General features: G+C 42.9%; 1 protein-coding gene and 1 long non-coding RNA gene across 6 annotated transcripts in view; one reads left to right on the forward strand and one right to left on the reverse strand.

Moving 5' to 3' along the window:
• The window catches only part of GLP2R (glucagon like peptide 2 receptor), a 40774-nt gene that overhangs the window by 11532 nt on the left and 2914 nt on the right, over positions 1–26328 (reverse strand). For 2 of the 5 annotated variants that reach the window (XM_081185399.1, XM_081185400.1), the window contains exons 2-6: positions 20235–20570; positions 6447–6537; positions 4617–4721; positions 3727–3848; positions 1254–1360 (exon numbers count right to left, since the gene is read on the reverse strand). In XM_081185399.1, the coding sequence (XP_081041525.1) occupies positions 1254–1360; positions 3727–3848; positions 4617–4721; positions 6447–6537; positions 20235–20303 (494 nt within the window). In that variant the 5' untranslated portion in view covers positions 20304–20570. Of the gene's footprint in view, positions 1–1253; positions 1361–3726; positions 3849–4616; positions 4722–6446; positions 6538–11252; positions 11381–20234; positions 20571–24968; positions 24999–26328 lie in introns of those variants that run through there. The other 3 variants (XM_081185398.1, XM_081185401.1, XM_081185402.1) reach the window with 3 other exon arrangements.
• Positions 8–14096, forward strand: LOC308582415. Its single transcript, XR_014005674.1, has 4 exons — positions 8–1063; positions 3516–3631; positions 11336–12963; positions 13472–14096. It is a non-coding gene; the product is annotated as an uncharacterized lncRNA (long non-coding RNA).

Consider the following 26328-nt stretch of genomic DNA (forward strand, 5'->3'; position numbering starts at 1 on the left):
CTGTGGAAGAAGAGAAGCATCCTCTTAGGAATCCACTGAAGTTGGTTTTATTCTGATCTGAATAACAGCATGTTCTTGCCCTGCTGTAAATGTTCTTCCTTCCTAGTGGGGACTTAGCGGCTATGGGTGCTAAGGACACTTGGATCAGCTAGGCCTGCATGTTGTTCCAGTAGCATAATTTCTGTCTTATCCTACACTGGGCTGAGCACACCTGACAACCAAGAGTATAGGGGCTCCCATCTCTGTTGCTCATTTTCTGTGAAGCAAGAAAGGAAAAGAGGCAGTGGCAAAGTTGGTGTGGTATTGTGTGGTTTACAACATATACTCTCTGCAGAGAACTGGACAGCTGGGGATGCTTGCTCCTAAATAAAAAAAATTGTGTGTGTGTGTTTGTGTGTCCCTCCTATAGGGCTGATGAGCAAGAGGACCTCACTGCTGCCATTGCTATTAGATGGCCTCATGTTGCAGCAGAAAAAGACAAACACTACTTAGGGTGGAACTACATCTCTCATCCCAGTCAATAATTTGCTAAGGATGGGAGTGCTGAGACTAGTGGAACACTTACAGGAGAAGATCAGCAGAAGGGGGGTGCTTAACTCATGCTGGCTACAAAGATTCCCACCCACCTCTGCCATTTCCACGCTAGCTGGGTTCATCGCCAGTTTTGGAGCACGACTGCTTCGCTGGGGAGGCTTAGAAACTGCTTGTGTGAACATTTTCAGGGGAGAATCAGTAGGCAGGCAAGCATTAATAGGAACCATGTCCAATTAATTTATTCTCTCCTGTGGGTGTTGCACATTTGTTGCAATACTTTTGCAAAGGAAACATTAGATTTGGAAGCTTGTTAGTCAACATCTAGTTTATTCCTTGCACAAGGGCCTACTTACATTATGCAATCTTTTGCCTTCTTTTATAATGCTCAGGTAACAGGTGGCCCACTGATAATATCTGATCACCACTCTATCCCTCTCAGCTGCCATGATACACAATGCAATTAAAACTGTACCGATTTCATGGTCTCATAGGTGTGGTATGACCAGGGCAACTTCGGCATTATTATTAGGTGAGCAGATCCTTTGACTGATCTGGGAAGAAGGAAGTTTCTCTTACTTTGTCCAGGATGACACCAGCCATCATTCAACGTTAGATTATAATGCAAACCCAGGTCCAAATCCCAGCTCCTGGCAATTGGAAAATGTACCACTGGGTAATTCCAAAACACCATGTTTTACTGAAAGATAGATTATACTGACCTGAGCAACATCAGTATGAAAAGTGCTAAGACAAGGGAAACAAGAGAAAAAGTATATCCCACAGTATAAATGTACAGGGTGGAGATCCACAATGTTTGTTCTTCATCCTAAGAACAACAGAGAAGCAAAGGAGTTAAATTGATGTAAAGTCTGGGAAATGGATCATTCCAGGAGAGAAAATTCTGTAGAACAGCAATGAGAAATTTGTGGTCCTCCAAATTTTGTTGGACATCAACTTCCATCAGCCCCAGTCATATGGTCAGTGGCCAGGGATGATGGGTGTTGTAATTCAAAAACATCTGGAGGACTACAGGTTTCTCATCTCATCTGCAGAAGATCACTCTAGCACATAACTCAGGGCTCATTCAGACTTCATTTTGTGCCATGTTTTTAGGCACAGGTCCAGGCTCTAAAGCTCTGTGTCTAAGCATGGTGTGGTTTTTTTGTTTTTTGTTTGTCTTGGTGCTTTCCCCAGGAAAACCTGCATTTTACTGCTGAATCAGAGCCAATCGGCAATTGGGCTTTCCATGGATTGCTGTTTGCTTTGATTCATACCTAATTAACATATCCTCTCCTATCTTTCTAAACATTCCTACAAGCCCTCACTGTTTTGGAAACCAGACGTGTTTATCAGACATTTGTGCTGACCTATTATTAGTCATTACTTAAATGGAACCTCTGGTTACCTGATGCTGAGGGCAACCAATATGACAAAATGATGATCTCCTTTATGCTGTCTTTGTAAGCTTACAAAGGTACCTAGGTATGCTAGGCTTGATAGTCTCCAGTGGTAGTCCCCATTCCCTCAAAATTCCCAGGACCAGAGAGGCCATCCAGAGCACCACACCTTAAGGTGCTGCCAGTGAAAGGAAATTCCCCTTCCCTTGTACATATAAAAGAGTTTGGATTTGATATCCCGCCTTTCACTCCCTTTAAGGAGTCTCAAAGCGGCTAACATTCTCCTTTCCCTTCCTCCCCCACAACAAACACTCTGTGAGGTGAGTGGGGCTGAGAGACTTCAAAGAAGTGTGACTAGCCCAAGGTCCCCCAGCAGCTGCATGTGGAGGAGCGGAGACACGAACCCGGTTCCCCAGATTACGAGACTACCGCTCTTAACCACTACACCACACTGGCTCTGGAATGGAATGGAATGGAATGGAAGTGCATTCTGCTTGTACAGCCAGGAAAGAGAGAGAGAGAGATGATCTGCCTATTTTGTTTTCCCTCCTCCTGGATGGACTTCCATGTGGGAATGTTGAGGGTGGCAGGAGAGGATATATTGTTTATTAATATCCTTCCTAACTTGTGTTAGCAAGTTTTTTACTTAGCAGAGTTTACATTCCCCTTCTTACAGCAGAAAGCTGGTTGCAGCCTTGTTAGAACCTCTTACTATTATGCAATTCAATCTGCCTCAGATTGAACTGTATATTGCTGGTAAGATCCCCTTTTAAATCCCTCCTAAAGGAATAAAGACACCACAGTCTTATTCATAAGTAACAAAAAGTAGTTTTACTTACGATCAATGTGATCCCTGAAGGCAGGCTTTAGGCTTAAAGTTACAAACATATACAAACAGGTTTACCCCATAAGGGAGATGATCTGGAGGACTGCTTGGCTGGCAGCCAGCAGTTCAGTCCAGGAAGATCGCAGGATGAAAGGAAGATGGAAAAGAGGGAGGGTAGCAGCATGCCTTGGCCTTTTACCAGGTCTGGAAAGGTCAAGCCCACCCACTAGTCACATGCAAGGAAGGATGCTCCAGCCAGGTGTAACAGGAAGTTTGACTGGCTGGACCAACATCCCCTTGCATGTCACTCTAGGAAAACAAGGAATGTTATATTTGACTGCTCCCAGTGGATTACATCCCACATTCCACACTTACATTCTGTGAATCATTTTGGAAAATGTCCCAGATGTGCTCTATCTGTGACCTAGATTAAAGGTTATACTCATTGTTTTGCAGAGTTCCATATTATGTGCATGTAACTCCTATCCATATGTAACTAGTAGGTGGAAAGTGTGTGTGTGTGTGTGTGTGTGTGTGTGTGTGTGTGTGTTTAAAAAAAGCTAAATTCCTCATGAGAGTTCATTACATCTCAGAGTAGTTTTATGTGGCTGGAATAGTCATAGGTGCAGATTCCCATATGAATTTGTATGTACCATATGGAAGAAAAGGTGAAAGTGAAAATGATTGCTCATTATATTTATATAGTGCCTCTCTCTTCTAATGGCTTTACTCATTCTCCTCATAACTTTTAGAACCAGCTCAGCAGTCAGAAATCCAAGAAACGTTGGGGGGAAGAATGTGCTCAACCTAAGCATCCAGCCTGAGTTGACCCAATTCTCTCTTCTAAATAAACACACAGACTACCCATTTTCAGGTGAAGTACTCAGTGGAAACAATTTGATCAAGAGGATTTCCAGAGGGGATTAAGCAGGTTACTGTATTAAACCATAAAAAGGCATCTCTACTCACTTTTCTCTCGTAGTGGCTGTCTCCAGAACATTCAGTGCGGTTATCCCAGACCACAGTGGAGTTTTCAACTTTTTTCCAAATCCCTTGGTCCAAGCAGATTCTGTATACGTTTCTTGCACTTCCTAAATGTAAACAGACGCAAGCTCAAAGGTCAAGACACACATTTCATTTTTCAGACATGCTTTGTGCCGTCATCCTTTCATCACTTGCCTAGAGACCCCTGAAAATGGAGACTTGGCTGGATGTATGTGGCTCTTTGTAATGTCTGTTTATTTGGGAGGTAACTGTAGAAAGCTTAATATTTATCAATGGATTAACACTGTCAAATTCTCCTAATTCCTTGTTTCTAAAGCCCCTGTCAGTGCTTAAACCCAAGGGATAAGATTGTATTTCACTTAATTCCATTTTACATGCTTTCGATTATTTGTGCTTGGGGTTGAGAAGCAGTCACTGATATTGTATAATTAACCAATTCAGGACTGCAGATTCCAAAGGGGGATTAAGTAAATCTGGCCACCTTCCCTCTTTCATTCTTGTGTGATCTCATTGGCTCCTTTACAGCTTGCTTCCTTGCCTCCCAGTATTGTCTCCTCCTTACTACTGTAGGAGTCTGCTGACGAAATCATGTTTCTACCTTACATCTACCTTATAATCCATACATCATACTATGTATGGAGTGTGGTAGAATTGGATTTCTGAGTATGTGTCAGGAGAGATTTGATTCAAGCATTTATTTAAGAAGCTACCCTACGCCATCAGCGTTGAAGAGTCTCAGTTAGCAGTTTCTTTGCATGACAAGGTACCCAGTACAGAACTCTAGAGGGAAAGAGAAATCTTCTCATATATATTACAGCTTTGCAATGTGCATATATTTCCAAGTCTTGCCTTACCATTTTCTATCCATGGTAAATAATGTGGACAGGGAACCGAGACTATTCCTGGAGGTGAATGAGGCCAGCAAACAAATTCATCAAAACTCCCATTGCAGTATATTCCTGAGAGAGAGGGAGAGTCTTTTAACATTCACTAAAGGATGCAGGCAGCTGATCACCAAGGGATGCAGTGTGTTCAAACCAAGCCATATTGATGTTGCACCTAAAATACATAACTCTGCACATCTTGTAGCATTTAAATTAATACCACTAAATGAAGTTTACAGCTTGATCATAAGCAGGGCTCAAAAGCAGGAGGGGATGCAGTTCCACTTCTTTGCAACAGACATAACAGAATCTGACCAAACTTGAAATGAAACCCTCTTACGTTCCTTTTTCTGCCACTTTGAGCACTAAACGTAAGACTTACAGTGAAGCATGCCAGCAGCCACCCTTGTGCTAAGCTGCTACTTGTGCTACTTAGATAAGCATTTCAGCTAGATATAGATGGTGATTTAGATTTCAAGCAAAGTTCTCAAGAACATTTATCAATCAAACTTTGGGGACGGGGGCATGAATGGAACCAAGGCATCAAAATTACTGAAGCGAGCAACCAAAACAAGCACGAAGCTGGCTGATTATCATTTTGACCACATATATCAACAGGAAATGAATGTAGGTGAGTGAGAACAAATATAACAAGATGTTCCCAAGAGGCCAAATGGTTAGTTGAAAGGATTAGAAATGAATAATCAACAAAATAATGATGATAGCATTCATACAGAATACCTCAGTAATTTTTATGACAACATATAAATATTATTATCTTGGCCAGATCACATCCTCATACCAAATGTCAGCAGAAAATGAATTAAGATGACTGACAGAAAATGAAACAAGATGTTCCCAAGGAGGTTCAGTAAATATTAACAACAACAAACAGACATTTGCATAAATTATCTCAGTAAACAGCCACCTTAAGGTAGTAGTAGAAAAGTACTATTATCACAACCGTATTAAAAATGAAAGACTGAGGCTGAAGGAACAGTGGCTTGTCTATGCAAGTTCTTGTTTGAGATTATATTTGAACTGCTTCTGTTCCAGCTCACACTCCCAGTCTGCACTGCACCAGCTTTGACAGTACTGTTGACTGTCAAACAAACAAGAACATGTCATAACAAATCCCTCTCCCTCTGAGAGACTGAGGATACCAAGGGTTTAATCCTTAGGCCCTGAGAAGGATATTCTCAGGGCAACATATCCAATATTCCCACCCCCACTGCCAATGAAGCATTAATTGCCCTGACCCAACTGATGGCAGAGGCCAAATGGGGGCCTTTCAGGGGTGGTTCAGGGGTGTGGAGGGAGACTGAGAAAGTGACTTGACACCAAAGGATCCAAAAGCTGTTCTGATCCCGCAATATGCCGTTTTAGCATATTCAATAAAATACATCTCATTCTTCTCCCTATCCTGCTCACCAAATTTCCAGCATTTCTTGCTCTTTATACTTGCATCCATTTTGGTGAGAAGCCCTACTACTCATGATCTTTTAGTTATCACTGGGCAGTATTCAGCTAACACATCCCACCAATGCAAGGATTTCCACTTGCAAATGGGACTTTCATTTCTCCCCTCCCCCATGCACCCTCCCAAAATCTGCTCCACAGGGTTGAGGGAGCCCCTAGAACAGATTGCAGGGAAAGAGGGAGGGTGAATGCTCCACTGCACAAGCAGAAATCTTTGCAGTGACATTAGGCTCATGTACTGCTGATTTGGATACAACACATTTCTACAAGCTTTGCAAACTATTATTTGTGCGTTGATGATGGTGAAGGTTGCTTTCTTACCTGGGCTGATCGCAGACTCGTGCAACATTTTCAAGCATGCTTCTTTATAGTTAAGCAAATTCACTCTTATTTTCTCATAAGATCCTTCAGCCTGCAAGCAAAGAAAACATTGTATATGAACCATTTGAATATGGAAGTTAGTTGCTTCCCAAAAGGTGCGTTAAGAGAACGAGGTCAACATTTTATATCTGTATTCTGGCAACAGCTTGCCCAATTTGAGTGCCCCAACACCACACAGTAACAACCCACACTTCTCCCACTAAGCTATTCTCTTGGGGAAACATTTCTTCCAACACATTTCCCTCAAGAAAGTAAATAGGACATGTTAATTGCCAGTAACACAATGTTTGACATGTCAGCTCTTAGGCACTGTGGCAGTTTAGTGAATGGCTGATTTTTAACATTGGACATGAAACAAAATGTTACCGGATGACAGATTGAGACAGCTAAAGTGGAGAGGCTAAACTTAAATGAGAGGTTGTCTTCAGGAGTTGCATCCAGTCAAATATAATAACCCTTCCCTTAGTATGTGAGGTGACACATTGTCAGTTTACCAGTGGCCAAGCAGTCCAAAGGACGCAAGTTCATATTGGCACCTCAATGCTCTCTTCTTACCCCGTTTTTATCTCCTAGCAATGTTCTTTAGTTTTCTTTATTTAATTACACCCTGAATAAAATATGGGGGGGGCCGCACGTAAGCCCCACCCTGCATAATCGATCACAAGACACAGTGTGCACACACCATTTGAATGGCAATGCCCATCAACTCCCCCCCCCCCCGTCACCTCAAATATGTTACTGGGAGGGCCAAAGGTACCTTGGCCCCTAGGAGTTAGCTTCTGCACTCTTTAATCATTCCTTCAGGTTCTTGCTTACCTCCATACTGAGAATGGATTCTGGTGTGGTGGGAACATAAGAAGAGGCATGCTCAATCAGATCAAACACTGATCTAGCCCAGCATCATGCTTCACACAGTGGCGAACCAGATGTTTATAGAAATCCTACAAGCAGGAGTCTTCTCCCACTTGTGCTAATCTGTGGCTGGCAATTCAAGGGGCCATTGATAGGCAGATTCATGGAGGGCAAGTCCAGTTGTCTTTGAGAGCCATCTACTCAGCCTTGTCCAACCTGGTAACCTCCAGATAATTTTGGAGTACAATTCCCATCATCCCTGACCATTTGCCATGTTGGCTGAAGCAGATGGGAGTTGTAGTCCAAAATATCTTCTGGAGGGCACTAAGTTGAGGGAAGGTCAGAGTAGCTGAAAGTGACAGCTGATCCTCGTTGTGAGGAATGCTGTGGAAGAGGACAGAAGATGGAATTAGCAGTAGATAGGTAGCCGTGTTGGTCTGCCATAGTCAAAATAAAAAAATTCCTTCCAGTAGCACCTTAAAGACCAACTAAGTTAGTTCTTGGTATGAGCTTTCGTGTGCATGCACACTTCTTCAGATACACTGAAACAGAAGTTGCCAGATCCTTCTATATAGTGAGAAGGTGGGGAGGGGTGTTACTCAGAAGGGAGGGTGCGAATGGGAGATTGGCAGATAGCTGAGAGAGCCTCTTGACGACTCTTAACGACTGTAATAGGTCTTACATGGAATTAGCATAAGGGATATCCATATTAATGGTGTTTATAGACTTGTTATAATTTCTGGAATGTATTGAAAGACTGGAATGTATTACTGATGTCTTTGGGCCCCTTTTTGTTTCTGCTTCAATATTTCATAGCTGTTTTCTGTGATGGTTTTGTTTTATTCTTGATTATGTATTTTAATAACATAAAAGAAGAAGAAAAATGAACATTTTTTTAGGACACTTAATATAAATCCAGTTTTCTAAGGTCTCCCAAACACAACTGTAAATAATTGCATCCGCTGTGGCTTTGCTAACTGCTGTATTTAGATAGTTGAAATCATCCTCTAAATACTAACTAGAGGTGATTCACCAGACCTAAGCCAAAATGTCAGGTGTAAGTGGAGCCTACTTTTAGACCTCTGGCAGTATTGGCTTAGTCCATGAAGTCTTATTACACCACAAAAAATGTGTCTGCTTTTAAGGAGCCATAGAACTCTTGGATATTTCTGCTGCAACAAACTGACATGGCTACCCCTCTGGGAACAGTTGTATTCAGGCTGTAATCCTACATGCAACTCTTACCTGGGAATAGGTCATCTTGGATTTAATCCAGTGAAGTTTCTGCACAAGCAAAATGACTTCCACTCACACAACAGAACACCCCTCAATCCCACGTACCCCCATATCTGCTCTAGAGAGTTGGGAGAATCCCCAGAGCAAATCTGGGGCATGTGTGGGGCACTAGTGGATAGGGATAGGGAGGGGAAGTTCTGTTGCATGAGTGGAATCTGATTCTCATACACAATGATTTAGTTGGATACAACCCAGTGGGACTTACATCTGAGTAAGCGTGTATATCTTAAAAAGCAGAGACATCACCTTGCTGACAAAGGTCCATATAATTAAAGCCATGGTTTTCCCAGTAGTGATGTATGGAAGTGAGAGCTGGACCATAAAGAAGGCTGATCGCCAAAGAATTGATGCTTTTGAATTATGGTGCTGGAGAAGACTCTTGAGAGTCCCATGGACTGCAAGAAGAACAAACCTCTCCATTCTTAAGGAAATCAGCCCTGAGTTCTCACTGGAAGGACAGATCCTGAAGCTGAGGCTCCAATACTTTGTCCACCTCAAGACTTCCTGGAAAAGACCCTGATGTTGGGAAATATGGAGGGCACAAGGAGAAGGGTATGGCAGAGGACGAGATGATTGGACAGTGTTCTCGAAGCTACGAACGTGAGTTTGACCAAACTGTGGAAGGCAGTGGAAGACAGAAGTGCCTGGCATGCTCTGGTCCATGGGATTATGAAGAGTCAGAAATGACTAAATAACTAAACAACAATAACAAGAACAAAGTGTGTGCAGGATTATATTGTTAGTATAGCATAGATATAGAACAGTAATTGAACACTACCTATTTTCTCCAGTTTAAATGCTGCAAAAAAATTAGTCTATGCATACACTCCTATAGTCTTCTTTTTCACATCTCTCTCCTATTCTTGTGTTTTTCTGTAAGGGGGAAATCTGAGAAAAGCAATTTCCTACTGTATCGCTAACCAAGTGCACCACGTAATCCCATACATTCTAGAAAATGAGATAAAACAATGGATACACTTGGAGAGACACAGACCATGCTTAAAGCATGGAAGGAAGAAGCAGGCAAACTGTCCCCAACCCCAACCCCATCCCCACTAATCCCACTAGCTCACCACCCACTTATCCACCACACAGCACAAATTCTCCAGATAAAAACCTGGCAAGCCAAAGGCCTATATGGCCTAGCAGACCTCTACAAAAATAACAAATCCGTAATGACACAAGAAATTCAAAACAAACTAGGGGACACCCAAATACCCTGGCTAACACACCACCAACCGCACGCCTTCCTAAACAACCCAGTAGTAAAATCAACAGCCACTAGGCCCTTGACCACCTTCTAAAACTGTCTCATAACAACAACGGGACATGGCAAGGGGATGGTATCCACAATATACAAAACACTGCTCCAAAGCCCCACAAACCCCCTTGATGCAATCAAAAAACAATGGGAGGACAACCTAGACTATGAAATTAACTCCACCCAATGGACTAGATTGGGTCTAAACCTCCATTTAAATCCATATCGCGAAAAGAAAAGAACTCACTCTGAAACTCACTTACAGATGGTACCTAACACCATGGAAACTGGCGCTGATACGCCTAGGAACCTCACTAAAATGCTGGAGACGATGCACCTCCACAGGCACATACCTCCACATATGGTGGGAATGCCCCAAACCCAACTCTTCTGGACAGCAGTCATATAAGAAATAAGCAAAATAACTAAGCAGGTACTAGAAGTCATCCCAGAACTGACCCTACTGAACATTTTCCAAAATAACAATGCCCACTCACACTATAAAAAGCTCATAACCCATCTACTCTCAGCAGACAGAGACATCATAGCCAGACAATGGAGGGACCTGTCAGGATTAAACATGGAACACTGGTATCAAGTAGTATGGGAAACAGAGTTAAACAGCTAACCAATAGACTGAAACTGACACAAATACAGTGGTACCTCGGGTTACAGACGCTTCAGGTTACAGAGTCTGCTAACCCAGAAATAGTACCTCAGGTTAAGAACTTTGCTTCAGGATGAGAACAGAAATTGTGCGGTACCTCAGGTTAAGAACAGTTTCAGATTAAGAACAGACCTCCAGAATGAATCAAGTTCTTAACCCGAGGTACCACTGTAGAAGAAGACGCCTTCACCCCGGTATGGCTCCCTTTATCACATACACAGCCCAACAAGACAACAACACGAACCCACAGACAGCATACAATTCAATATGGCTAACTTAACCCAACAACCCCCCCTCCCTGAAGAAAGAGACAATGCATGTGCTTTTGTAAACGAGGAAAATCTTTAATAAAAATTATTTTAAAAAACAAGCGTAAATGTGACACATCTGAATGTGACTCTTTGTCACGGGAGGGGGGGGACTGGCATTCCCTCCACTGTTCTCATGAGACAGACAAGGGAGTTTTGATCAACCTTGAATTGAAACTTACTAGTTTCACAAACTGCCGTTCCTGATATAAGTCCCTTGCATCACTTGAGCATGCAGAAACGCAATATATGCACCACCTTCCTCAATATGACGTGAAACAGAAATGCTGACCTTGGCAATAAACTTTAATGTCTGTGAAACATCAAAACACACACAAAAAACTCTGCAACTTCCCACTTACATTTTTCTTTCCTTCTTTCTCTCATATTGGCCCTCCTCCCATGTTTTACCTTTTCTATCTTTCATTCCCCTTCTATTTTTCAGCGCAGAGCCAAGCTAACTGCTGACATCTTTGGGGGGAGACAGAATCTTTTCTGTTACGCACTTGACATCTTCTGTTCCTGATCAAAGCAGTTTTGGTGTGTTGACAGGTTTTATCTTATTGCTGAGGCATTGCTGTCTACTGAAATGACAGGCGTATAATAGAAACTCTTCTCTACTGGCAGCTCCAGTGCCGTTGCAAGGTAGAATATTCAGAGACCTCAGACGTATACATTCCTCTTTCTCAACAACTGGTGCCTCCCCTCTCCTGCTGATGTTTGTCCCTTCGTAAGTCTGCCCACTTGAACTCACAGTAATCTCATGTTCAGGGTGAGAGCCCTTCCTAGAACAGTAAAGCAAAATTTACAAAAGCAGGAGTGTTGATTAAAGCTGTAATCCTAAACAAACTTACAAGGCAGTAAGCCCCTTTGAGATCAATGGAACATATGACTAGGTAATCATTCATAGGTGTGCTGTAAGTGATGCTAAAAAGTGGTTCTAAAGCCAAAGGCAATATTTTGATGTTTATGTAACTTGATAATTGCAAAATTAGAGTCATCAGCCCATTTTTGCCTACCCTCTAAAAGTGCAAGCTAGAACAATATAACCTCACTTGGTACCATGCTAGCTGATTTATATTTAAATGGGTACCTTCTAGTCTGTTGAAGGGGACAAAGTTGGGAAACGTAGATTTGTGAAAGTGCAGACAGAGCCTCATGCACTCTAAGGCCACATATTTATCATCAATATAAACTGCTTTAGCTTCCACAGCTTCCACTCAAAGAACCTTGGAAATTTACTCTAGGGATCCTAAATAAAGAGTTTTTCATACACTTACAAAATTTCCCACCCCCCAGACATCCCTGATAGCATCCACTACTGTTAAGCACAGACTTAAATGTGAGGAGTGGGCATGCTTTAAAAAAACCCACACCAATTATTAAGGATTTTCTTAGGTTACAATACTACAAACATTGTTCCTACTTCCATTATCATAAAGTGCTTTCTATAGATTGGTTATGTTCGATGTGAGACTTTAATGTTGTTGAGTAGGCATGCTTATAAATTGTTGGAAGATATCCAGTTTTAAGGGCTGAATTCTCCTGCATCAAAAGGAAATCAAATTGATTGACTTGAGTGACGATACGTCTGCCTACCAACTGACACTTCCTGAAACTGGCATGGTCAGGACGTGACGCAAATTTGATGGTAGAAGGCCCCACTTAATAAAGTGAATGGAAATTGGTCATTTATCATCTATATAATATGTAATTGTATCTTGCGGCAGCAACGGTCCTGCAGGGTGGATGAGTGATGTTTTTGGTTAAAATGGTCCATTAGCGTTCTGTTGTCACTCTGACTCCCGGTGTCATAACCTCTGGTTTTAAACAGTGAAATATGACTGATTGTCATTAATTGGCTTGAGGGCAGCCGCCTCAGTTGCAACCCAGTTAAGGAAAAGTACTTGAGTTGAAGATGATGGAAGGGATGTCTGCAATCTAATGCAATTTACTTTTTTAAACCAATTTAACTGCTTTCGCTTTCCTCGACAATATTCTGCAGATTGCAGCTGAGTGAAGTTGTTAAAGATCCATAGTCTGCCCAAAGAACTACCATTCCCTATTATACAGGTATGGCCTCTTCACAGTTGACACCCTCCAACACACACACACACACACACACACACACACGTATGTGCACACCTATGGAGGGGAGGGGGAGTCATGGGAAGGTGAGAAAAGCCCTGCTAGATCTGGCCAATGGTCCACATAGTCCAGCGCCCTGTTCTCATAGTGGCCAACTGTCCCCTCCTGAGGTTTCTAGCAGCTAGTATTCAGAAACATTACTCCTTCCAAGTGTGGAGGCAGAGCATAGCAATCATGGTTAGTAGCATGGAGTGGCCCCAGAACTCCATAAAAAGAAAAGGATCTTCAAGCACTAAAGTTCCTTTGAGGATTAGCATTGACTGTTCAACCATGCCAGTTTATACGGCAGGTGTGCCACTATTTCTGTTGACGTACACAAGGCCTTTGATTCTTTGGTTTAACTGGGATCTGGAGTACGTCGCCAGTGTTGATTGCATGTGTCATTTAATTTTTTTTCATACTAAACATATTTTTTTTTTTTGCATCCATATAGGAATTGGAAGTATCCGAGAGAACCTTTGGGATGATCTTAGCCAAAAATGGAAGATGAGTTGCTTTTGGACAATTGCCCAAATGGCCGGGTCAGCGTTTTGAACAGATGCCCACCCTTGCAATCTCCCTTGAAAGTGACTGCCCATACAGAGAAGTGTTCCAGGGAAAAAGATGTTTGTCATGGAGCTGAATTAATGCCCTTCCCACATGTGTGCGATGTCTCGAGCTGTTAACAGCTTGGCAAATGTCCCTGCGCTGGCAGGGAGACACTGAACAAAATGCTTGCCTTAAGCTTCAGTGAGGAAGAAACTTCGTTCCAGGATTGGTTGCTAAATTCTTCAAGAGAAGCACAGAATATGAATAGAGTTATCTTTTCCTGTTTTCCATCCAATCATTCCCTGAGCTTCGCACTGTGAACTTTTGACCTCTTTGGCCAACTGTCTGCAACTTGATCATTCTGTGCCCTCCGTTTGGCAGAAACACAGTCTCCTGCCATGCTCTTGTGCAGTCCAGTGGGATTTGCGCAGAAAACGTGTCCAGCAGTTTGTGCCCTGTGTGAATGAGTGGGCATGTGCATTCAATTTAAATGATCTTCCTCAGGCATTAAAACAAGCCAACTCTCAGCAGCTTTCTGTCTCCATCCTTCATCATGTCCCAACACTCTTTCTGACTCTCTTCCTTCTCCCAGACTCTCTGAACCAAAGCCATCCTTTCCCAGACATCAAAACCCACAGCTGGGCAAGGCCTGCATTAGGACACACCAAACTGTCACAAAACAGCAGCAAGCTTTTGAGTTCTCTGAAAGTCTTCACCAGGCAAGATGAAATAGTGGGTGGTAGGAATGGAGGACTAGGGAAAATACCCCCATTATAAAAAAAACTAGTCTGGATGTTGTAGCCAAAAGGTCAGCTTGAATATGGCTGCATACAAACTATTCATTTAAAGCACGTGGCTTTCCCCAAAGACTCCTGGCAGGTCTTGTTTACCCCTCCCAGAACTACAATCCCCAGGACCCTTAACAAACTGCAGGCCCCAGGATCCTGTGGGAAAGTAATGTGCTTTAATGCACTGTGTGTTTGCAGCCTATGTCTCTGCTACGTGCTACAAGCTTCGCAGTTTCCCATTCTCTAGTCTGGCTGCTTCTCTATTTTCTAGCCACAATCCCCACTGCTGTTTCAGTTTTAAGTCTTCTGTCACATCATCTGGGTCAGAAAAGCCACAGCACCTCCAGAGAGGGAAATAAATCTCTCTTGCACCAAAACAGGCAGCATATAAATCTTGAGAACTGATCAGAGAGGAAAACCGATAACGCAGAGGGTCGATTAATGAGCCCAGTGTTGAGAGCACAAAGAGTCACTTGATGATCGTTCAAGATAAAACTATTTACAAAAGAGCCATGAGAGAGGAATTCTCCTTTAGGGACAAGAACCAAATGGATTTCCCCCACCTACTCTTTCCCCCTCTCTGCTTTCCCTCCCCTCCCCAAATGTAAGCGATGAGAGGAGGTTTGTTGGTCAATGAACCTTGTCTTAAGAGGCATGGAATGGGGATGACGCAGTTGTTTTGTGGAAAGCTCGCTGGGCTCCGAAAACAGTTTGGCTTTCAAATGAACAAGGGGGATAGCAAGCAGCCTTGAAAGGGCAAACCAAGAGTGAGCCTACAGGTGCTCTTCATCTCCTTGGGCTTAGTGTCAAGATGCATAGGATGTTCATTGGCCATGTGTAGTGTTCTCCATGACGGTGTCTGTGCGTGGGTGTTCACAAAGTGCAAACATTTAAATTTTTTGGAAAATGTGGCTGTAGAGGCCCTTCTGTGGGTGGGGGGGGGGGGAGGGAGAGGCTCCTTAACTCTATCCCATCAGTGGAAATGGGCATTGGCAAGAATTTTTCCACTGAACGCAAGGAACAGGTTAATTCTTTCAAATAATTGGAAGAATGGTAGGGATAAATTGATGTAGCACTAGGGAGATTGCTCTGTCAGCACAAACATTTTTGCTTGGCTAATGGAACAACCTTTCCTCCCCTCATGTGCTGTTCCGTAGTTTCTCCCACTCCCCCCTAAACCAATTTGGGGGTGCATGGGGGTGAGGAGAGGGGGGAAAGCCCAGTTGTACTAACATAAGTCCTTGCATGGGCTTCTATTAGCAGAACCGGTTAGCTGAAACTGGGCAATCATCTAACCATTTTGCTTCATATCTCAGGTTCTAAGTATGTTTAAAATGTACCATGTCGGCTTTTTAAAGCTGGGAATCTGGGGGTTATTCAGTGGGGCAAATTTTCCCCTCCCCCTTGTGGATGCCCATGCTATGGAGACTCCAGTTTGAAGCAGTTTGCAACAAACAAACATTGGGGGGGGGGTAGGCTCCTTAACCTTCTCCCCTCTTGCATTTTACATTTTAAACCAGGGCTGGGAAATTCTTGGCCCTTCAGATATGGCAAATAGTAATGCTGTTCTCACTGAGACCTTCAAATATGAAGTCCAATTAGACTTCCCACCCTCTTTGTGCCTATGGAATTATTTAAAAGACTTGCATAAGACCAGAACATCAAAATCAGGCATTACACATCATTGCAATGGCTAGGATTCTGCATACAAAGTAATGGAAAAGTAAACCTGATAAACAACTAAATATTAGCCAGATGGTATAAATATATTATTATTATTATTATTATTATTATTATTATTATTATTATTATTATTATTATTATTATTATTATTATTATTAAACTTAGAAAATGTTAGAGACATTCTTCATAAATGGTGGCTCAATATATAAAATTTAAGTATTTATAGATGGAATAAATTTATAAATTGAATGTTTAGGTAATCATTTGTCAAAAAAGGTTAGGTGGAAAATGACAGGTAACAACCTTATCCACATATAGTTTTACCACTCATCCTAAGTTTCTTTAAACTCAATATATGTTAAATATAATATTTCATTTTTAAAGTAGTCCAGAAACATCTAAACATTCTTCCCCAGTAATTGCTTTCCCTGCCTTTTAAAACATGGCTGCTCTGTATTCCTTTGTTTTATTTTTAACACAGAGAAATGTCCTTACTTGCCAGGTTGCAACCTGGAGATTCTCCTTTTTACTCTTGATATGTGTTGCTGAATTCTACTCCTTCCTCCCTTGGTGCTGCTATCTGCTTCTCTCACCTGTCCACATGTGCCACGAGGGATAGGAGAACGTGCCCATTTCTCATTCTCTCATTTTCCAATCTTAAGTTCAGCTCTGCACATTTCCACATCAGTTTCTGATTTCCTTTTTTCTTTTCTTTTTTTAAATAAAGCCCTTTTGAAAATTCACCAGCATTTTAGTGCCACTTTCTCCCAATATACACATTTTTGTGAAGCAATTTTTTTCTGAACACAGCACATTTTTGTTTGTTATCTTTGCATTTTTGTGCATTTTTATAACCTAGTACACCTGTTTTGTACACATCACTTGGTTGGGGAAATGCATTGCAAAATTCAGAGAAGAGCGATTCGCCCCCCCCCCAAAAAGTGCAAATCAGGTAGTGCAAATGTGAATGGCATCAAATTTCTGCTCCATCCATATGTACCACCCAGCAGAAAGATAGGGGGCTCGAGAGCAGGGATGAAGGGGAAATGCTTACTGCCCTAGCCTTCCAATTCTGAAGCAAATCCAAAATAAAGGAGAGCTCTTCACATCACAATCTGGCAACCCCACGCCAGCTTCAAGAGGGTTTCTGTATTAACAAAAAACACACCATAAGAATAGGAAACAAAAATCTTGCAGGAGGGGGAACCCATTCACCTCATTTTAAAAGATTTCTATGCAATAAGATGCAGCCTTTTCTCTTTCGTCTTCTTGTTCCTCTGGCTCTGCTGCCTACAGAGGCTAGTTTCTCCACCAGCCATCCTCCATACAGCAGTATTTTCACTCCTGACTATGGCCCAGCTCTGAAGCTTCAGTTAAATGTCTAGTGCTATAGCCTGGGGGTGCAGAAGGAGCCTGCTGGCGAGGAAGCAATTTCTCTTATATTAATTATTGTGATTATAACTATCACTGCCATCACTGATTTATGAATCACCTTCTAAACAACCGTCTCAATGTGATTCACAGTAAAGATTTCTTGAGGTCAAAGGCAGAGAAGACCAAGCACTTAGGGCGCTTCCAGATGAACCGTTTACTGAACATGCGTCCCTATTTGGTTGCTGGGACGCCAGATGACGTTGCACCAAAGCAAGTGTCACTCCACACTTTCCGTTGCATTTTCTTGTCACCTTCCTTGCTGCAAAAAGTCTGAGTTTCCCCCTGCGAAGCAGGTTTGCTGCACAATCTGCATGACCTCAATTTAACACTGTGTGATTGAATCCCAATCCAGAATAGTGACTTCAGAATATTCAAGGGGCCTTTCTGGGTGACAAAAGTAAATAGCACTGCTGCTCATGCTATTCTTAGCACTAGAGCAACCCTAGCCTGACCCTGAGAAGCAGTGCGCTCTTCTGTACCCTTGCAAGAGATGTGGTCAGGTTCTTCTTCCTGTATGGCAGAAGAACTAGGCTGCAGGAGTCTTAGCTGCTCAGAGCATCACACACACACACACAAACACACACACAATATATGAGTACTCTAGCACAGCCTCCAGCTACACTTCTTTAAAAAGAAAAAAAAGGACGAGGAAAAGTGTCATGAAGTGATGGGGCAATGCTGAAACAGCAGCAACCAACGTCTGTGAGTCCTGGCTGGCATTTCCCTCCCCATATTGTTGTCCTTCTTCCCCCATATAACATGAGTACATCTATTGCGATGAGTCTGGCTTGGGTCATTCAGTACTTTCTGAGTCCAGATCTATCCACTTTAGCCAAGGTGTTCTCTTGTGAGCACAAAACACAAATTTACAACTGATATGAAGGTGTTATTATTTGGGGATAAATTGCTTTTGAAGGAGGAGGAGGAGGAGGAGGAGGAGGAGGAGGAGGAGGAGGAGGAGGAGGAATGAACTCTTCTGACAACTACTGATCACGTACTTCTGTGTCATCTATGTTTTAGTTGGCACTGGTAGCTGCCTCCTAAAACTTGAGAAGACTCATTAGCCCTGTGCAGGTCAAGTGGTCAAGGTAGGGGCAATATATGCACCTAGAGAATGGGGGATCAAGGATTGTGCTTGCTGGCCATGCCCAGTCTTCACACACAGCTCTTAATTTGTGTGTTCAAACATGTTCAGTTTCTAAGCATACTGTGCATACCCTCCATTTTCGCATTGTGGAGGACATACGTCCATATTGGGGTCAGGGGATTGCACATGACATTTTACTGCCTGAGGCAAAGGACAACATGACACTCCCCACCACCGTAACATTCTAGATACAAAAGCTGAGCAGACTGGCAGCTGCATCTTACTTTGACAAGGGCAACAGTGGGAGAGCATCCTCCACTGCGCCTGTGGGCAACAGACTAGCTTATGGGGCTCTTACCATGGAGGCTTCATGTGATGACAAACTCTATCCACTTTCCTGCCACTATCATCTGCCACCTAAGGCAGCTGCCTCACTCTGCCTCATGGTGAAGCCGGCCCTGGATGGGGAGTTTGTATATAGACCCCTGTGTGGATGTTCCAGTCAATATGAGGAAGTCAGGTTATAGTGGCTCTTGTTTTGCCTGTGTAGCAGTGCCCATGCTGCTGCATCAGAACAAACACCTTGGGTTAACTTGTGACACCAGGGAGCATCTACAGGTAAGCTTGGATTGGCATGACAGCCATTACACCCTGTCTCAGTTCACAAATACCACATTTGCCAGGATAATGACTCACAGAACTGGCCTCTATGTTAAGCCTGTTGTCTGCCTTGCTTCTAATCAGCTGGTAGCTCAACAGAACAAATGATATAAATATGATGGTGCCTCCCTACCTAGGAACACTAATCAACAATAATAATTTTCCTTCCTAGGTTGAATAAGTGTGTGTGTGTGTGTGTACCTTAAAGCACCTTGCATAAACCAAGAGATGCTTTGTAATGACATCATCCATGCTGAAAGTCTTTCAAAAGGCAAGAGAGCTGACTGAAATCTAGCCTTTTGATTCAACGGGTGACAAATTCACTTGGTTCTCCATGAAAATATGGCTTTTCAAAATTTGCAGACTGGAGGCACAAAGTTATCTGAATGAGACTGTTATCCAGAAGGTGGTTTAAGGCATGACACTTAAGCAGCAACATGAATGGGAAAATGTGCATCCAGAGGGAGAACAGAGGTCTGATTAATGGTAAAATAAGCCAACAGTTAAATGTTCCGCACGCATATGCTGATGCTATGCATTTGTTGAAGCTATGGAATACAGCAGACTTTTAATAGGTTTTTAGAGCACCTAGGAAGGTTTTAGTGGTGGACACAAAAAGATATGTTTATAGACACTGTTTCTCGTGTCTCCTCTGTGAAGTCCAAGTCGTATAGGTGGTAGAAGGGGGGCGGGGAGGATAGCAAAAGTGAAATGAACAAGTTGGAAATGGACAACATTTAAAAAATAAACCTGTGCTGAAATAAATGAAGAAAATCTGAAATCACACATATAGTGTCTCCAATTGCAATTGTACAGGAAAAGCAATAGCCGGCAGGGAAGAGGTAAAGAACTTGCCATGCAAAGCCCTTTAAAAACAAGTTACATGCTGCACAACATACCGTGAAATAAGCTCCGCTCGTGAACATGCCGCACTGTTTTGTGTATGCAGAGATGTCAGCCCAATGGAACATTCATGTTTTAAAATGTATCATTGCTAAAATGGCAAATTTTCTTACCTGTTTGATCAGAAACAGCATTGTGATTGCAAAGACGGGTGTGGGACATGTCCCAGAGTACAGCTTCATGGTGCAGAAGAATACTGGGTGTTCCAGTGTGATCCAGGGTGGCAAATTTGTATACTCAAACAAGTCACTGACTCTTGCAACCCAGTTAGCTTGTGATCTCCTTTAGCAATCTCGGTCACACCCGCTGTGTTCTTTGAAAATATCTCCACTTTCAAAGAGTGACTCTTTACCCATTAGAATAAGATCCTGAATGTCAGCAAAAAGCAACAGATAATCAATCTGCTCCAACCTGCAGAGTTCTTAGAATCGGGTTTTCTTTTGCTTCTTCTGTGTTGAAAGAAAAAAAAGGGGGGCAGTGAGAATTTAGTATAAACTTTACAAGCACATCTGCTTTTTGTTGCCGATCCTCTCAGCCAATGAGGAATAAGAAAAGCATCACGAAGGACTCAGGATTGGAGTTCTGTTCTCATGACACTCCTAAGTGCCCACTGATTTGGAAAGGACTTGTGTCACTGGGAAACTTTATCTGGAAGACGGTTGATGAAAAGGTGGTCCTGGAGCAAATATGAGCATGGAAAGCCTATTTCTGCAGCAATCTGACAGGCCATTTCCTGAACAGCTGCCAATATGCAGGCAGCTGAGCGATATTCTTTAGCTCTGCCCCCCCCCCCGCCGCCCTGAGGTGACTGGACAGAGACTTGAAATATGTCAGCAAGAGGAAATTAAGCCCTCCCACTCTCTCCAACCCGCTTGGGGCTGAATGAGAAGAATATATAGGAATCAATCCTGTGGACTTGTTAACTTTCTTGCATGAGACCAGCTCAGTCTACAGGGACGTTTTTCCTACATCTGATTGTTTACAATTGGCTTGTCCCAAGAATGCTGAAGGTGATTAAACATCCTGGTTGAAGGACCTGAATGCAGCAGGCAAGGATTTATGGCCATCAATGTATACTAACTGGAAACCAGGAAGCTTATTATAGTTATTTTAAAAATATATTTACAATATATATCCTGGAAAGTAGTGACAAAGAAAAGGATCTGAGTTCATGATGGATAACCTTGCAAAAAATACTCTTTGATCACAATGCTGTGATTTGGATTGTTGGTTGTACACTTGTGTGTAAGTCTTGCAAATCCGAAAGACTTTGAGCAGGACTAGGAGACCTTTGACCCTCCCGGGGTTGTTAGACTCCAACTCCCATCAGGCCTAAGCCAGTGTGTCCAATGGTTTCCCACCCCGAGCTCTTTTTTGCATTAGCATGGGTCTGCAGTTCAATTTACCATTTATTGGCTGCGCTTCAGAGCACAATCAAATCCACACAATGCAGTGGGCACCCAACCCATACACGGATTGCTCACAGATGCAGAGCTGTTGGTGTCCGAGTGAAATCTGCATTTGCCACTGTGGTCTTCCAGCACATTTAAGAAATCTGACATGGGTTCATCTATAGAGATGAGTCTAAAGGACAGTATAATTACCAGTTCTCAAAGACAAGCACCCATGATCTGCTAGAGACTGTCGAAGGAGATAACCCAAGAGTCAAACTAGACATACAACACGTGTGTGTTTGAAGCTTGATGGCCACTTTGCTTATTGAAAAGCAGCTTCAGAAGGGAGTGATTTAGAGCATAGAAGGTTTTTTTTTGGGGGGAGGTTATACCCACAGGCCAATTTTCAGCTCCAAATCATGCTCATTCAAGGTGTTGTCGCTCATGCTGTGTTCCAGACTAGCAAACTTTGCTGCAAACCTGAACATGGAACTTGAAGTGGGGGCTGGTGGGGTTGGCTTTTTTTGGAAGATTTAGAATATTGTCCAAAAGAACCCATCCCATTGCTTCTCTGCTCAAAGTTTCCCCATCCTAAAGCTGCTGAAGTAGAGTCTGGCCTTCAGCACGAGTCCATCATCCATTGCATATCGACTGTTTTCTATCAAATTATTCCACAGACCAGCATGATCCCAAGTATGATCAGAGTCAGAGGTCCGGTCTTCCTCACTCCAGCCTTAATGGCAGCCAGCCACTGAATTGCTCCCCACCATCGAACTGCTGCACACACCACTTTCCTTGGACTATTAGCAGAAAGCCCAGCTGCAGGCCTTCGTTGAGAAGCCCTGCCAGGCAGGTGTATAGAACCCTGCTGAATAAACATTGCTAGTTTCCAAAAATAACATTTAAGTACTCTTAAATTTTGCAAATCAAGTGTATCTATGCAAACGTTGGGTAATTTGTATAATGTAGTCTGATGAGATTTGGGTTTTGGCGAGTGCAACAAAGTGTAGAAAGTTCAGTAGAGAACTCTGCCCTACGAATTAGTCCCCCTATATCTGTGGGAAGTCTAATGAAGCACAGTATGTTCTGTAAGCTCTTGATATGTGTCACAGCCTTAACTCCTGACTCCAAAAGGTGGGGAAAATAATTAGGTAGCAGCTATTTTTGCACTGTTCTTGACTAATAGGGTGGAATTGGTTGAAAATGGAGGCTGATTGGCAAATGGGGAGAAAACATTCATTACGCGAGTTTTCAAAAGAAAGGGAAGGCGTGGGAACAATGTAATAAGGAAAGCGGACATGAACAAAGTCTTTAAATGAGCGGCGTTTGAATTTCAAAAGGCCAGATTAAGGTGGTCGGGGGGGGGGCATGGAGCAATTCCCCCAAATAAGGTCCCCCTTCTCTGAAAAGGAACACCCAAAGTAAAATACAACAAAAGAATAATATTTTAATAGAAACGAACAAATTTGTAGGAAGCACTACATTTCCCTATTCCAGCTGATTTATATGGCCTTCTGTATCTTCACAAAAAGCCATGTGGGGTAGGTCAGGCCAGGCCATGGATGGTCCTGTGGTTTAGAACTGGAAGCTCCCACTTTCATCTCATTACTTAAATAAGGACAGTGAAGGAAGACAATCTAGGCATCTGTAGGCAACCTGCAGCTCTCAACCTAATGAGCCAGAGGGGAGAGGCATGATTTTTGCATGCCCCTCGGCCTGCACCCTTGGCAGGGGCCAACCTAACCAACCCCTAGGTATGCCCCTAAGGGTGACCAGGAAGAACACCTAAAACCCAGCTACCCACTTCCTTTTCTCTATCTTAAAATGTCTTCCTGGAAAGACATCTTGGCCTGAGGCAGGAAAAGTAACATGGGTGCTTATGCTCACATCTTTTCCTGACTTAATTTGGGAGTAACTGGAAATCAGCATAAGGAGATCCATCTTGTCACTTGCCACTTGGTTGGTGGACACGTTCTACAAGGTGTTACCAGGGCAGAGGTACTTTATGTCTTGTAGGGTTGCCAGCCTGGCTGATGGTTAGGAAAACTAAATGAAAAGGCACCCACGGAAAGCATTGTCTTAATGAGTCTATGTTAAAGATGCAAAAGTGAGCATGCTTTTATGCAATGAAAGGAAGGGAAGGGGGGGAGTAGAAAGAGACTAATGTGGCACCACCAGGAGTTTTGTAACGATAAGGAATCTCAGGGAAGACACAGAGAAGCACAGGCATAAAACGAACTGCAATTAGAAAGAGTTGTTAGCATTAGGAAGGAGGATTTTTAAAGGCACATTAAAGGAGGCTGAAGAATTGGGTGCAGGGGAATTGTATCAGATATGGCTGTGCCTCATTTCTCAAATGTTCCGGAATATGTGTTTGGTAAATCAGTACAGAGAACAGGAGTGTCATTTATCTCATGCTGTACACTGCCGCAAGCCTCTATATTGAACGTTGAATTCATATGTTCCACAGGTCTGGGACATGTTTTCCTTGGTTTGGGGAAGGGGAAGGCAGCGGCCAAACACAGCTGGTTGCTGTGTAATCTGCATAACCCACTGGGAGGCAGGGGTATTCGTGTGATCGGCATTGGCAATAGATCTACAGTGAGATTGTTATTATTCTAGTATTTATTTATATCCCTCCTTTCCCCCCCAATTTGGGATTCAACGTGCCTTACACAAATTAAACAAGCTAAAACTGTAGAAAAGACAATCAAAATGTCATTGAACCCCAACAGAATTAAAGTAATATTAAAAGACCCACAATAAAAACATCACAGCAACAGCTCTTTCCTCAGAAACATTTGGTTCCCAAAGGCCTGCTGGAATAGAAAGGTCTTCATTGCTGGCAGAAGGACAGCAAGGAGGAAGCCAGTCCAACTTCTCTAGGACACACAGAGAAGGGCACACAATTCCCCCCACACAACACAATAGCTTGGGTGAGATGTTCTAGACCTTAATAGCACGTCCACGATGCTAAATGCTCTCTGCACAGATGGCTAAGATCAGGGATGGGAACCTGTGACCCTCCAGGTGTTGTTGGACCACATCCTAACCACTGGCCATGCCAGCTGGGAATGATGGATGTTAGAGCCCAACACCAGCTGGGAGGCCACTGGTCCCTGCCTAAGAACATCAAGGGTATGCAAGATCTCACATACTTCTTTTAAGTACCATGTAGTCATACAGAAACAGGAGTGTGATACAATCTCTTTTTCTAACCAAGGCAATAGCTCACTATCTTCCTTGATTTATCTTTGTTTGTCAACTGAAGATCACCCATACTGCAGTGACCTATTCATCTGAAAACCACAAAACAATCTTGCAGCATCTTAAAAACGAATAGAATCTGTTGCAGCTTTAAAGTTTCACAAACCTGTTGCTTTTGCTACAATAGTCATGGAATTACCCCCTCCAGACATTTTGTCATTATTTTTTTTTAAAGTATATTCTCACCTTTATAGAGGATTTCAATTTGTCTCTGAGACTGCCCAGCTTCAGCGTTGTGAGAAAATCAAGTGATCCCAGACCTGAGTAGAATTGTCACGTAAACATAATTCAGGCTTCTATATAGCCACTTCCTGTTCACCAGTGGTGAGTAAAAATAAATTCCAGGTGACCAAGTGGGGGAGGGGCAAAGCTTTGGAGGTTTTGTCCTAATTGGAGTAATTAGCCACTCATGGTTAACAAATATGTGCCTGGGTTACTTTTGTGGCTTTGTTTGCAATGCATTAAACGGAGGCACACTGAATTAATTGTGCACACTGAATTAATTGCACCCGCTGCTGCAGACCTGTGTTAAAAGCTCTGCCAAGAAACTGAATATAACCTTTTAGAGGGCTAAATGGGCCATACAAACCATAAGATGGAGAGGTCAGAGGGCTGACCTTTAATGTCAAATGGAGCACATGGAGAGGGGAGCAAATCACCGAGCAGCCATTTCCCCTTAGCCCCACTCCAATAATGAAAGTGAAGTGGCCTAGGGGCAGGCCCAAGATATTTTGCTGCTTGAGGCAAAGGACAAACATGCCCCTCCCTCAGTTCCACACACAGAAATTGATTGGCATGAGCGTTGAATCTTACTTGAGCACTGGGAATGGGACATTCTCCTTTGCCAGGAGGACAGCTGGTTAAGTTAGTGGAGGAAAGGATAGGCTGTTTAGCATGCACAACCCTGTTCTCCAACACCTTAATGGCAGCACCACCATCACCCCACATTTGATGCCTGAGGCAGTTGCCTCATTTTGCCTAAAGTGGAGAACTGGCCTTGCTTGGGGGGAAATGGCGAAATGCATCCCAGAATAGAAAGGTCAGATTGGGAGGGAGTCAGATTTTACTGCCCCATCCCTTCCATTTGACACAAAAAGTACACAGACACTTTGTGGCCAAAGAGGTCAATTCAGGGAGATCTAGTCACTGAACCCAAATCAACTACCGTATTTTTCGCTCTATAACACGCACCCAACCATAACACACACGTAGTTTTTAGAGGAGGAAAATCCGTAGGCATGCCACCCGTAGGCATTCCCTCCATAACACGCACAGACATTTCCCCTTACTTTTTAGGAGGAAAAAAGTGAGTGTTATGGTGCAAAAAATACGGTAAGTTACTAAAGGAAGTATGTGGAGGCTAAACCAAAGTTCAACACACCACAGTGCCTAAATTAGCTAAAACAGCAAAAAAGAAAAGCAAAGAAAAGTTTATTGGCTCGGCATTTAATCTGAGCTCCTTTCCCCCTTTTCTTTTGGAGTCTTCCTAATGTTTGCCTCACTTGCAAATTACAGCAGGTTTTTGTTTTCTCCAGTGTCTGTACTC

This window comes from Podarcis bocagei (genome assembly GCF_964188305.1).
Source record: "Podarcis bocagei genome assembly, chromosome: 2".
NCBI lineage: Eukaryota > Metazoa > Chordata > Lepidosauria > Squamata > Lacertidae > Podarcis > Podarcis bocagei.